This window comes from Lepisma saccharinum, chromosome 14 (assembly GCF_977018435.1).
Source record: "Lepisma saccharinum chromosome 14, izLepSacc3.1, whole genome shotgun sequence".
Taxonomy (NCBI): Eukaryota; Metazoa; Arthropoda; class Insecta; order Zygentoma; family Lepismatidae; genus Lepisma; species Lepisma saccharinum.
Genome location: NC_139242.1, coordinates 78,401,193 through 78,414,873, shown reverse-complemented (window position 1 = coordinate 78,414,873; position 13,681 = coordinate 78,401,193). Strand labels below are relative to the sequence as shown.

At 39.4% G+C, this 13,681-nt stretch overlaps 1 protein-coding gene across 5 annotated transcripts in view; it reads left to right on the top strand.

The window, feature by feature from the left end:
* Nep3 (M13 family metallopeptidase neprilysin 3) overlaps positions 1–13,681 on the top strand; it is a 159,815-nt gene that overhangs the window by 85,071 nt on the left and 61,063 nt on the right. For all 5 annotated transcript variants that reach the window (XM_083136035.1, XM_083136037.1, XM_083136038.1 and 2 more), the window contains exon 2: positions 13,301–13,411. In XM_083136035.1, the coding sequence (XP_082992161.1) occupies positions 13,301–13,411 (111 nt within the window). The remainder of the gene's footprint in view (positions 1–13,300; positions 13,412–13,681) is intronic.

The window sequence follows — 13,681 nt, the reverse complement described above, 5'->3', positions numbered from 1 at the left end:
TGTTCTCGCCTCTTGTCTCCATCCCATTCTTTTCCACTCCTCTTATCTCCTCTCCTGTCTTAGATTTCCGACTCCACTGCACTCTGCTCCTCTTGTTTTCGTTCTTTTCATGTCCTCTCTTTTACTCTACTCTCAACTCCCTTCTTCTCGTCCCTTCCTCTCCTCTCAAACCTCCTCTTCTTCTCTTCTCTCATCCTCTTCCCTCATCTCTTCTCCTCTTTGATCTATTTTCCTCATCTCTCCTCGCATCTTTTCCCTTTCTCCTCATTACATCTCCTATTCTCATCTGTCCTATCTTTTCTTCCCTCCTTTACTTTTCCTCTTCCCCTTTCGCTCTCTCCTTTCTCCTCTCATTTGTTGTCCCTTTTCGTTTCCTCTCTCCTCTTTTGCTCTGTGTAGACTCATCAGCGATGAAATACTAGAAAATCGAGTTTCTTTCTTTCAGAAAGTTTTTCTTATTTGCAACAGTAATACTGATATTTTATTACAGTTTTATACGATAATACTTGGTTTTATTCCTTTCGCGTATTTCATAAATATCTATTGTGCATATGGCAACCCTGACATTGAGCCTAACTCTACACGCAACCCACCAGCTCCTTACGTAATTTGGGTTGCCTAGTTTAAAATGTCGTTGTCCTAAAACTTTTGAGAGACACTGTACAAGTCTGCTGCACTTTAGCACAGACCTATTAATGATCTTCATTTATTTTCAAGTTTGAGTTAGTGCCTGAATACATGAAGATGAATATATTTGGGGTCCACGTGCAGTCACGTATGAGTAGACCTCGGTTTAAATTTTTAACCTATTTTTTGCCTTTACAGGTATGTAAGAAATAATAAGTTATGTCAGCGTTTCTTTAAAGAACGCAACAGCTGATGAAGTTTTATAGTGCCTAAAAAACCTATTTTGCTTGTTAGAACCGGTTTATGCGCCTAAATCAAGCCTTTTTTAGGTTTTCATATATCTTTAAAGGTTTTACAGAATTTGTTTCACAAAGAGGCATTTGCTTTGTTTGGTCACGAAAAAATTCAATGGCTAACGTGTTTGAAGTCGATTTCCCTTCCTCCAAGTCTATGGTGATTTTTCAAAGCTCTAAACAAAGCAAAATGTCTGGTGCCACTGTTACCTATACAATCCAAAGTGGTCTGATCTGTGTGGTTTTGCTTACTTTCGCGTCACTTTGGTGCTTTGTGGCATTCACGCCTTGCAAACTAACATTTCAGCATTGAAGTTTGCAGTTTGCACCACTGACTGTGTTTTGTTGAAATATTGTTTTCGTCATATAAGATGATCCTCACAGACAAAATTGTGGAGTTTGACTGTGGATAACATGAAAAAAGATTGTTGCCTAACTATACGGCGAAGAGTGGATTGTAATAGCAAATTTCCAATGGTAAGTTATGCCATCGCCGTAGGGTTAGGCAACACACATAACATTATGCAAGATAGTGCGTATTCAGGATATAGATGTCCCATTTTCATTGCCGGTGACTGTAATCAGCATTTTAAAGGAATTTTGAGCTATTTAGTTTTTTTGAACCTACTTCAGGATTTTTCGAGCCTAATATAAGATTTTTAGGACCTATTTTAGGATTTTTAGAGCCTTTTTTAGGAACGTAAAAGCATACATTTTAGAACTTAAAGATCCGAGTTCTACTTATCAGCCACTGCGAAGGCCTTTCCACCCATCTCCCTGCGAACTGAGGCCATTGTCGAACTTTCTCCTCCATTAGTAAACTTGCTTGTGTGGGAAGCATGCACAAAGATATTGCATTTTCATTTGCCGAGAAATTGATATTTATATTATTATTATTTATTTAAATTATATTTTATATTTTTAGATTTTATATTTTAAGTTATTTCATTAATGCTAAATATAATTTTTGTATGTATCATACAACTGAGAATAGGCATTGATGTCATTTTATTATTTGAGTATATGTAATTGGTTTATGTGTTTGTATATGTTCATATTTATGTTTATGAATATTATGTACTATGTAAACTTATTTACTTGTAAACCACCATTGTGAATGGAGCAATAGCTCTGTTATGGGGTGTATGTATAAATAAATAAATAAATCTCTGTAAGTTTTAGGCTGACAGAGGACAAGTGTCACTGGTGCAAGTGTGTATAGGTGGCGCCATCTTTAAAATAATAAACATGGCGTTTTGAAGCTCACTTGATTAGTGTTGCAGCCTTGAGGTCATTTTGTAAGTAACAGTTGATACCTTATGTAAATTTCAGCTGTATGTAGTCTGCCCTACAATTTTTATTGGACTTTAGAGATTTTCATTTGACTCGTGTAATACTTAAGAGTAGCTCGATACCGAGACACGAGACGAGGGACAGAACGAGACTGGTGTCTGAGAAATATTATGTATTTACTATGCAACTAGTTCAGATACACCAAAATAAGATAAGGTGTATGTGCTCTTTAAATAAAAAAACAACTTCCGGGTTATAATGTTTTAGAGAGTTTTTCCTACATTTTTGTGTCTTATTTAAATCGAGATAGATTTTTTCCTCCACGGCCAAGACGAGGAGGAGGCTTGAGTTTAAATATCGAAATGAATCCGAGAACGAGACAAGCTATCGATTGGAAATAAACGAGACTTTTCTATCTCGATTCGAGACCGAAAACAGGAATCAACGTTTACCAATCTAGCCTTGTGATGTTTCGGTACCACCTCTAATTATAAGCTTAATTTACGCCAGCCGGGTATGATATTACGCCATACGGTGTAATAGCAATATGTTTTCTAGCTCCGAAAGGGATCGGTACGGCAATGTGGTGGGTATGGTCAGAGTGGGAAATCCCACACATGCACACAAACATATATATATAATTATATATCATCATTAGAAACATGTAAAGTAACAAACAAACTAGTAAATATGTCAACAAATTACAAAATAAATCCAATGATTTTATTATGTAGTTTTAATTAGTTTTTCCTTTCTATCAGTGGCGGCGATTATGGGGGTGGTGGGGCAGTTTCCCCCCTACTTTTTGCCCCCGCATTATGGTCTCTTAATGATAACGTTGTCTACCAAGAGAAAGTAAACTATTCTTGCCTCCCTCCAAATTTTAGTTGTTGCCCCCCACCCCCCACTTTTCACACCCAAACGCTGCTGCTGCTTTCTATTAACATAAATCAATTAGATTTCACACGTATGTTATTTGTCTTGTATTCTTGTTTTACTTTCATTGAACATAGAGGGTATTGTTATTGATGCAGATCTGTTCATGGTCTCTTGAAAAAGAGAAAGAAAGAAAGCGTGGAACACTTCACAAACACACACAGAGACAAACATTATCCTTCCTTATTTTCTGTATTTTCCACCTTATGTTTAGTAAATTATATTTGAAGTCATCTCTACTTACTCATCTTCGTTGTTATAACAAAAACCTACCCCCAGAAAAAAAGTTTAATTGGGGGGCTTTTTTGTAGAAGATTGCCGGTGGGGAGACCCTGTCCCTCGCAGGATTTCATAACTGGGTATGTTTTTTTTGCTGCTACATGTCACCCAGGGGCGTGCCGTGACCTTTTGTGATAGGCAAGCGATGGGTTAATTTATCGTTTCGGTTAATTATAACAATTTCAAATATAATATAGGCCTACACACATCCCAACTTACAATAATGTGAATAATGGTGAAGTATCGGGCTTGAGTGTGTGAAGTGCATACATACCGTAAAATCAAATCTTCGCTGCACGGTTTATAAAGAAGAAAAACAGCCTCTCGATATAAACATGTGAATTTCAACCATGAAGAAAATAATGATTTACTTGATATTTGAGGGTAACTGTAAATTAAATTACGTTCTTTTTTAACCCTGAAAATAATAAACATCCTATTAGCATAAAGTTTTGATCTTAAATAAACGGACGGGTTTCGGTTTCTTACTTATTTCTTACAAATAGCATACGACTGGTAATCACTGGCTAACTTCATAATGTAATTTGTTGATTACTATAGAGTTTCAAACATGAAATCGTACCGCGTTAGGTGGTGCTACGAATGCACAGAAAATTCTGGAAGTTAGCAACACTTGTGGCCGTGTGGACGAATTCCTTCCAGCACCCTTGCCAAAGACAGATGCGGTCTTGGTGTTGCTTGCCCTCGGCCTTTTTTCTTCGTAAACGGGGATAGACAGTGTCCATGCAAGAACTGCATAAGTCACTCGAAAAGCGGGGAGAAAGGCGAGCAGTCCTCTTCTTCTAACGCGGTCAATCGTGCCGCATCGCCCAGCGTCGTCAAGGGTGCAGCCGGTTTATGTTTCAAGCCAAAAGAACAGAAAATAGAGGAAATGAAAATTCTGCAATGTAAATATCTTATAGTAAATAAATTCCATTCTAATGTGTATAAAGTCATTGAAAAACACGAACTTAAGATATCAATAGTGTTTTAATAAACAACGCAAGCGGCGCTTGCCCCGCCTTTTCTTACCGCACGCTTCTGATGTCACCTTGTTTTTCCGTATCCAACATCGCACTTGGTTGTTTTCCCACTGGAAGTAGGTATGGACTTGGAGTAACACTTAACAAACACTTTAGAAAACAATAGAAAATCGCAAGAACACTTGTAACGCGTAACCACTTTAAAAATACGACTGAACTGAGGTCGCGAAGTTACTGAAATGGAACGGGGTTAAGAAAAAATCCACAAGTTATGCTCAAAACCATGTGTTTCAGTTGGCACTCTGGCGCCACGAGCTGTTAGGAAACTTCAGTTCCCTTTTAGCGTGTCTTGTTACCAAAGCTACACGAAATTTCCTAAAAACATGCCAAAAAAGTTTGGATGCACGAAGATAACATTTCCAACATCCCCCGTGATAGTTCACGTGCTTATTTTGAATGTAATTGAAACCTTAATTGTGAGAACTTGAAGTCATTTCGAAGCTAGCAGTTTCCATAGCGAGATATCGCACGCGATTTGGCGGCAGTTTGGCGTCCGGGTGACCGCCAAGCGTGCCGCCGTCAGGCGCACAAAGGGGAAAGAAGGGCCCCGTATCATTTATGATCCTGGTATGGAAGTGCTGCTACATCTCATTGTAACCTTAATGGAAATAACTGGGAAAATGCATTAAAATCAATCAATCCGTGAGATTAAGTTCACTCGAAGTGAAACGTCCATGAAATCTGACTGGGCGAATGGATGAAGTCCAGGTAAAACAAGACGCGTTTCTTGGATTAGTTCGTATCTCTCAAAGATTTACTACAAGATGTCCGCCTCTCGCTTGAAATGGCCGCCGAACGAGGCGAAAAGACTGATGGATGTGCAGCTTGTCTGAGAGCGCGGTGGATGGTTAAAGATTAATGCTCCCCGTTGGCGTTCAATTCGGTGCACAGGAGAAGACGGGGAAGGGAAAGAAGAGGTTATTTGAAGACAAAGGAACGCTTTCCCGCCATTTACGTCCACAAAAACGTTCGTTTTGCCTCATCTCAACACATAATCTTCGCTATAAAGGAAAGGAGTGTGAAAATGGCACTTGATAATGATGATCGTATTATTTCACGGGGGAGATGCCCCCAAATAAGTCAGACATCAATAGCAAAAAACATTATATTATAGACATGACAAGAAAAGACAATTTCACTACAGCATTGATACAAGACATTACCAAGCACATTTTATTGATAATTTTATATTGATTGTTTATCATTGCAACATTAGCCGTCGTGAATATTAAATTTATTATGTATAGGCATTTCAAATGGGATATTTGTCCACGTGTTGTATTTTGGTTAATAACATCGCTTTTCTACCAGCTTAGGTAAATCGCTACGATGAGGATGAATGATGTAGAATGAAATATATGAAGATTGAAGCACACGATGAAACATGCACACAAAGGGTCTCTGTGGTAGTGGAGAAAGATGCAAAATTACCAGTAGCGTAGCGTTATAGTACGCCCGTACGCCCGGCGTTCCCAGATTTAAAATGTCAAAAATGCGTAAATGCTGTAAATATAAAGTTAAACCACTAATTTCATATATGTTTGACCTTCATGGCATTATAATAGCTATTTTTCGTGATCCGGTTGCAACGCTCGACTAACAACAGTCGTTCTAGCATTTTCTTTCAATGTCTTTCCTGGCCGGACACCGGGCAGGTTCGGCGTAAAGGACTCTATATTCCTTGCTGTCTATCTGGAGGGAAAGCTTGGATTTCTACAGCACGGCGCAAATGCTCTTTCGTACGCCAGCGTACGGAGCAGAGGGCTACGGTGATTGGTTCATGTGACCCTTCCTGCCTTCTGAAGCAGACGACAGCGGTAGAATTCCTACACGGTTCTTCGCGCTCGTGCCACTCGTGCTATGTGAAAATGCAATACGCAATATTGACTGACGTAACTTTACCAAACTCAAATATACCACTTCTTAATGGCCACTGCATTGTATAATTTATCGCACGAACAGAGATGTGCATTAAAAACTAAAAGATCAACAAGGTTTTTGTCGAATAAGTTGGTGAAGTCCTCGTGGTAGAAGTTCAGCCTGTGGCTGCTCTACCACTTAACCCGCAAAACTATTTTATTATTATTATTATTATTATTATTTCGTTAGTATATCTAACTGCTTAATATTGTGTCAATGGAAATGTTTAGCATTCATTTGAACTCTCTTAACATCGAATGGTCTCTGGACACAATTATTGTAAAATGTTAATCAACATTCTCAAGATGTAATAAACAGAGGTCTGATTTACTAATCGGCACTGTTATGTCAGTTGAGTGTACGATAGTTGGATCATCCACCCACCTCCGTGTCAGTGTGTTTTGCACAGCGCGCCAAGACGACAGAGGCCCCTGATTCGAATCCTGGCGTGAGCACGGGTGTTCTTTGTGAGTGTCCCTTCTTTAATATCATCACTCATATTCGCGATTAACCAAAAGTGGTAGAAAAGCGAAGTAAAATAAACCAAATCAATCAGTAGTTGGATCATCCACATCAATGACGTCTACTGTTGTGCAGAGACGCTTGTGATTCAGGTAGGTTTTCTAATGACTTGCGTCGTGCTTAAAGGTATAAAACACCAGAGTTCAAAATATTTGTGGCATAGTGAGGCATCTCATTTTCTAGCTAAAACATGCAATGATGATGTTTTATTGAAAACCCAGCTGACTTCAGGCACATAAACAATACTTGTGGCGACTAATACCATAAGTAAATTATTAAGCAAAAAAGGGGCCTACCCTTCCTTCGGACTTGGCGTTCCCATCCGAAATGCTCATGCTACGCCACTGAAAATTACTGTGCTCAAAATTTCCCACCCGTTGATATAGCTATGTGTAATAAATTTCTTTTTAACAAACGTTATAAAGTAGTAAGTATTATGCAAAGTCTTCAATTTTTTAAAAAATGTAATAAATTGCATAAAAGTAATTTTTAATGTAAAATATTGAAAATGCTAATGAAGTAATTAATACTTTTTTGTAAACCTCAGAATCAATCGTTCTTTACTTTGAATGACGATATTTTAGTGCTCTTTAGGGCTATATACGGGGTGAGTTTTTTAGCTTGACACAACGAAATATCTCGAAAAGTACGCATCTGATCAAAAAAAAATGTTCTGAATGAAATTTGTTCGTCTCGAAGGGGCTCATTCAGTGATGCCAAACTCCACCCCCCCACCCCACCTCCTGGGGGTGGGGCGAGGGACAACTGTAAAATCTCAAATGGGAACCCCCATCTTTTTTTATTGCAGATTCGGATTCTCCAGACAAAAATACGTAGGTTTTGTCTGAAACGTTTTTTTTGGATTTGTGATAGCTGACGCTGTAATCGCAACAAGGAAGATTTGGCGCAATTCTCGAGAAATACAATGTCCTCTTCGTCAGGCATCGTGGCAGATTATGCCGTGTCTGTTTGACCAGGAAAAAAAGTGTAATGGTTTGTTAAGATAAAACATGCGGCCCTGAAACATGCTCGGCAATCTGTTAAGAACGAGGTTAACCAATTATAAAACTGTAAAACATTTATACATATACCAGTGATATCCCTGCTACTCATAAATGCATGTTAGCTACCTATGCAGATGATGTTGCCGTCTTTACAAATAGCCCTTTATAGGAACTATGCTACAGCAGGATGATACAACAACTTGGAAGATTGGTCTGCTCGCTGGTGCATGAAGTATAATTCACTGAAGAATGCTGCGGTTTTATTTACACGTCGGCATAGACAACTACCAAAGATTGTACGACTCCAGGGATCTTCTATACCGGACAAACCTTTTACCACATATCTAGGAGTGGTTTTGGACCGAAGACTAAATTTCCATAAACACATCTCAACAGTGACAGCAAAAGCACAAACTCGGGTTAGACAATTGTACCCAGTTTTCTGAAATCCTACCTTGGGACTCACGACTCGCTTGCATGTGTATAAGATGATGGTACGTCCCACACTCCTGTATGCAGCACCAGCTTGGGGTCATCACCGACCTTCAGTCATAAGAAAATCGCAGATTATACAGAATAATGTCGCTCGACTTATTACTGGTCATAGCCGAGATAGTCGTATCTCACAAATCCATGAGGACCTTGAACTAGATTATGTTCAATCTGCTATATATGCCATGTGTTACAAGTTCTGAACCCAGATCCAACAGCATCCAAATCCAGCGGTTCCGGGCATTGGAACTCGATCACAGATCCGGATGTCCCACTCCATGTCCCGAAATTTTGAACAAATCTACATTCAAAAATGCTATTGTATTATTATTATGTTGTGTGTTACGTATACTCCCTGTTTAGGAGTACTTCAAAGTACTGTTTTCAATGGAGCAGATTAGTGTTCCTTGTTAGTGCAGCTATAAATGCACAGATTGTGATTTTGTTGTTTCTTTGTTACTTATATATTGTTATCATTATTATCATTCTGTGTGGTTATTTTATGTTTTGTGTCTTAAAGTGATGTGCAAAATGTAGTTTGTGATTAGAACTTTTCATCAGTGCACCGAACTATTGTATGGTTTGAAAAATAATAGTGATTATTTCCTGCCTCTGTCAATGCAAAAATAACAAGGAACTCAACAATTTCAAATTAGTGAAATAATACGAATTAACCATTGTCCAAATCCCGGTCGACAGTCGACCCGGGTTATAGCAAGAGAAAAGTTGTACATACACTACTTTGTAAGAACATGATAGTAAGTCAAGGGCATAATGGTCCCGATACTTACAAAAAACCTGTCAATAAAGCATTGGCATTGACAAACCAGCAAGGGCACGATACAACCTTTCTATTTCGGATGCATTACGTAGGTTTTCCACCTCTTCGAGTAATCACGACGGCGATGGTGAATGATGAACTGTTAAAACAGATAATGAGAAAACATAAATTATACATCCACACCTTACCCAGGGTTCGAACCTAGTATCTATACCTTCCTAGAGCGTTATGTTGACCACGGAGACGGGGTTTAACAATGGCTATTTGAACAAATGGTTCTTCCTAGCATGTAATTTTCTCTTCTCTACGCACTAACCTAATTTATGAATGCAAAACTACACTACAGTCTCGGTTGTTTGGTTTTCATCTTCCCAGGGGAAGTTCGTTGGAAGAGAAGCACGGAACGAAAAATCATGTCGGAATCTTCAATTCCTAGCGTGGAATGGGGCCGCGGTTGCTGCATATTTTAGTCCCCGGTATGAGCGATCTGGTTGCTAAGGTTACTGCCAGAAGAAAAAAAAATCTCCCCTCCCATCACAATGGAAGGGAGAGGAAAACTTAATTCGTGCATGTCTCCCAAATGCAGGAAGCCAGCACGGTAAAGTAAATAAGAGGAGCTCTTCAGTTTCTTATTTATTCATCGTAGATAAGTAGAATGTAACAATGCGCATACAGTGCGTTCAAATTGCTTATGAATAGCGCAGTAGAGCTGCTATGTATTATACACGTTTGGCATGAATGTATAGGAAGGTTTTTCGTAACATATCTGGCTGTTCTGCAACTTGGAAGCGAGTCATAACTCTCGATGGCTCCAATCAGAAAGTGAGCCGCTGACGTCATCTCAACTCTGCACCTGTCACTAATCTTCTTGTTCATGCTCCACGCTGTTGGTAGGCTCACTTGCTAGATTCTGGCAGGTCGATGGAGATGTTCCGTAAATAATATGATGCTATTCACGACAAACAGATTGATTCGTAGCTGGTGTGTAATTACGTACGTTATGCTCGTCGCAATGATGAACTTACCATTTAATTTCTGATTGGAGAGGCTGGTCTTTCTAATACGGTGTCAATAAGTACAGGGTAATTAAAAATAAGAGGTACAAAAAAACCATGCCTGTACTTGCTGTAATGAATGTAATTCACAATCATCGATATAACATGAAAGGTCAACTCATTACGTTACTTGGTACACAAACTATCCGTTTCTATGGGCATTCAATGACAAATTTCGTTCGGAAATGTCTCTGAACAACGGTTACCGATGGAGTTTTTGTGTATTCTATCACAGAATAAGCCTTTTCTTTCGCTGATGCCGCTATTTTTGATGACGGGCTTGTTTTGTTTCAGTGGAAAGAAACTACCATGTTGCATCAATAATTGTGAATTACATTCATTACAGCAGTCACAGGTATGTTTTTTTTTACCATTCATTTCGAATTACCCTGTATTTGTCTGCAACCCTCGCTCGCTCTCTCTCTCTCTCTTTCATACCACCTCCATGATTCCTACTACATGATCCGTACACAAGAACAGTCATGTACAGTGGTGTACTGGCCAATAAAATCTCCGTAGGGGGACATTCCTTTGAGGACCAAGGCGACGCCAAATGACTTTTCATCGGGTGACTTATGGTCAGTGCACCAAGTCCCATTGCCGATGTTTTGTGGCTGTAGAGATCGTAGTCTCTTACTATAGCTCTGAAGTAACTTCCCAGTTGCATCCACGATGCTGCGTCAAGAATTTTTTAACCGCTCACACCAAAGGCGACAGCGCTAAGCATTTGGCTACGTGGGAGCCCGTACTGGCCCATAGGCCAAGTTATAATATTTAGAACACGTTAGAACTCGATACTCTTCAAAACAAAGACTGCAAAATATACATATTTAGCTACTTATCATTGTGAATTTTTGTGATTAATTCAATATACAGGTATGACAACAATTGACAATAAATTAGTAACCAATCTGTAAAAATTCATTACAATTAATACCGTCAGCAGAATAAACCATGATTTATTAGATAAAATTCGAATAATATTCTGCAAAGAAGAAAATATCGTAATTACGTATATTATAATTTACGTAACGACGTCCAATTAAAATTTATGAAAATTAGATTTTGGAAAAGTAAATACGCGTAATATATGAAAAAGGTAGAACTTATAAGTTAATACAGTAAAGGTACCCACACACACATTTTGTCACTGAAATTATATATCAAGACGTGTGTGTGGTAGTTCATTGACATGTGGTTAATTAGTTCATTTAGGCATTCATTTATGTCTTCCTGTCCACTGGCGAGATCAGCACGCCCTTGGACACGTGTGCCAGGCCAAGAATTACGTACAATATCTGGTACATGCTAGAAAGGTAAGTGGGGAGCAGGGAATACGCCGCTCAGCTCTTTCTACAGGCTGCTGTGTTTCTTATCGCGCTGGATTGGTCGCTTCCCTGTTCCCCACTTTTCTTGCCAGCATGTAGAGCGCCCGCCGTAAGACTGGACAAGAGAGAGAGACCACAAGGGGAAAAACCTTGGGCGAAAAGTGCTCGCGCAGCTTTCCCATCTTCCGTTCAGTTCGGGCCATAAGAACCATGGTCACTCTCCCCCTCCCCTCCTCGCCGGAGTACGGTGCACAGGAGTCGCGGGTTTGCGCAGGGTTTTTTTGCTTGTGGTTATGCTTATATAACATACATCGAACAAGGGATCGACCGTTGAAGCCTTCCTCATCGGTGTGGTCGGGAAACTGATGCGCCAACGCTGGATACGTAACCTTTAAGTTTCCATTTCTGCAACAGTTGCAAATGTCAATCTCCTACGCTCTCTTCCTTGCCTCAAGCCAGATCGTTCCCTAAACGAATTGTCTGCCCGAGATACATCTCAACTTTCCTTCTTTAACAGAGACTCAAGAAATAATGATATATCCACTCCCCTGACAGCGGAATTCAATTGTGTTTTTTCCTGGAAAGAATTGGTCTCTTAATATTATCTTTAAAGATCTCCGAGAGCTGGAATAAAAACTGAATTCCCAAATGAATTGGTAAATTGCAATATGCAATATTTCATGAATCCTCCGTTACCTTCTATACTCTGAAGAACATCTAACTTGTCCCCTGTGCAATGTTTCATTAAGTCGTCTAGTGGTCTGGAAGTAAAGCTGCATACGTTCTCTTTCTTTCTATGGTTATTTTGTGTCGCTTTTCTACCTCTTGGCTGAATCAGGACATTGCAGGTGAATAGATGAAATAGATGAAGGGATAAACACAATGTTGCATCCATGTCTTAACCAAATTTCGAACTTGGGACCTCAGGCTTCGTAGCGAATGACGATAACCACTCTGCCAAAGAGGCCGGCTGTTGACATTCTACCATAGCACGTAGAGTGCGGTCAAGCTAAGACCCTGCGCAGGTTAATGCATTACCGGCGATTAGGGAGGGCGTGGCGAGTCCGTGTGTTCGGGCTTAGTGAACGAAATGATCGCATATTCAAAAATTTATTTGAAAAAGCATGATATTTTTATATGATTTCGCGTAGAATTACACATTGCAGCAACCATCAGAGCTCGAAGTGAGGGGCGGGAAACAATTGTTATCCCCCAGTTAAGAAAATCCCAATAAAGTACCTCGCCCCCCCCCCCCCCCCCCGGCTACGATAATTTGCATCAACATCCATCTTTACTGCATTGTCTCTATGTTGGTTGGTCTATACAAGCTCGTATTCCACAAACTCAGCCAAGCATCCCTCCCGCTAGGAATTTCCACTTCGAGCACTGACAACCATAATTACTCTAGTAAGCATCTTTGATATGCAAAGCACTTGAAGATAACAAAGTTCTTGTAGCAAGATCAGCAAGAAAACTATGATTTTTCGGAATTTTCAAGTTGAACACTGTCCCTTAGTTTCTGACGTAATAATTTGTTTGATCCATGACTCATTCACTTCAGTGTCTCGAAACTCTGGTTCAGCTATTTCCTATCATTGTGGAGTTGCGTTTGGTCAAAAATATTTTTCACACTTTCAGTGATAAATATTGAAGGTTAAATTGATGTATTGCTCAACCTTGAAATCTATATTGAGTATATTCATAGTTTTCTATGTTTTCGTTCACAGATGACCAGATACAAGCAAGCAGAGTTTGAAGAGGATGACAGTAGCAGTGTAGGATCCGTCCAGCTAACAGAAGGAGTATCTGCTGGGACTACACACATCAGATACCACACGGTAAGTGTTCCCTCATTTTTAATGCGTGGCCCTAAGAGAATTCATCCACCCAGTGGATTTTATCGTCTAAACTGAGGCAGTCAAGTTCTTTAATCCCTCGTTGCCAGGGTGTCAGTATGAAAATAAGGAACGAAAAGGAAATCACAAATTGAAAATAAGGGTATTTTCTGTATATACAAGCAGAAATGTAACTATAATACCATTATTGAAAGTTTTAACAAATCAATTGCATATATGACCCTTTGTAAATAAATCAAGGGCAATATTAAT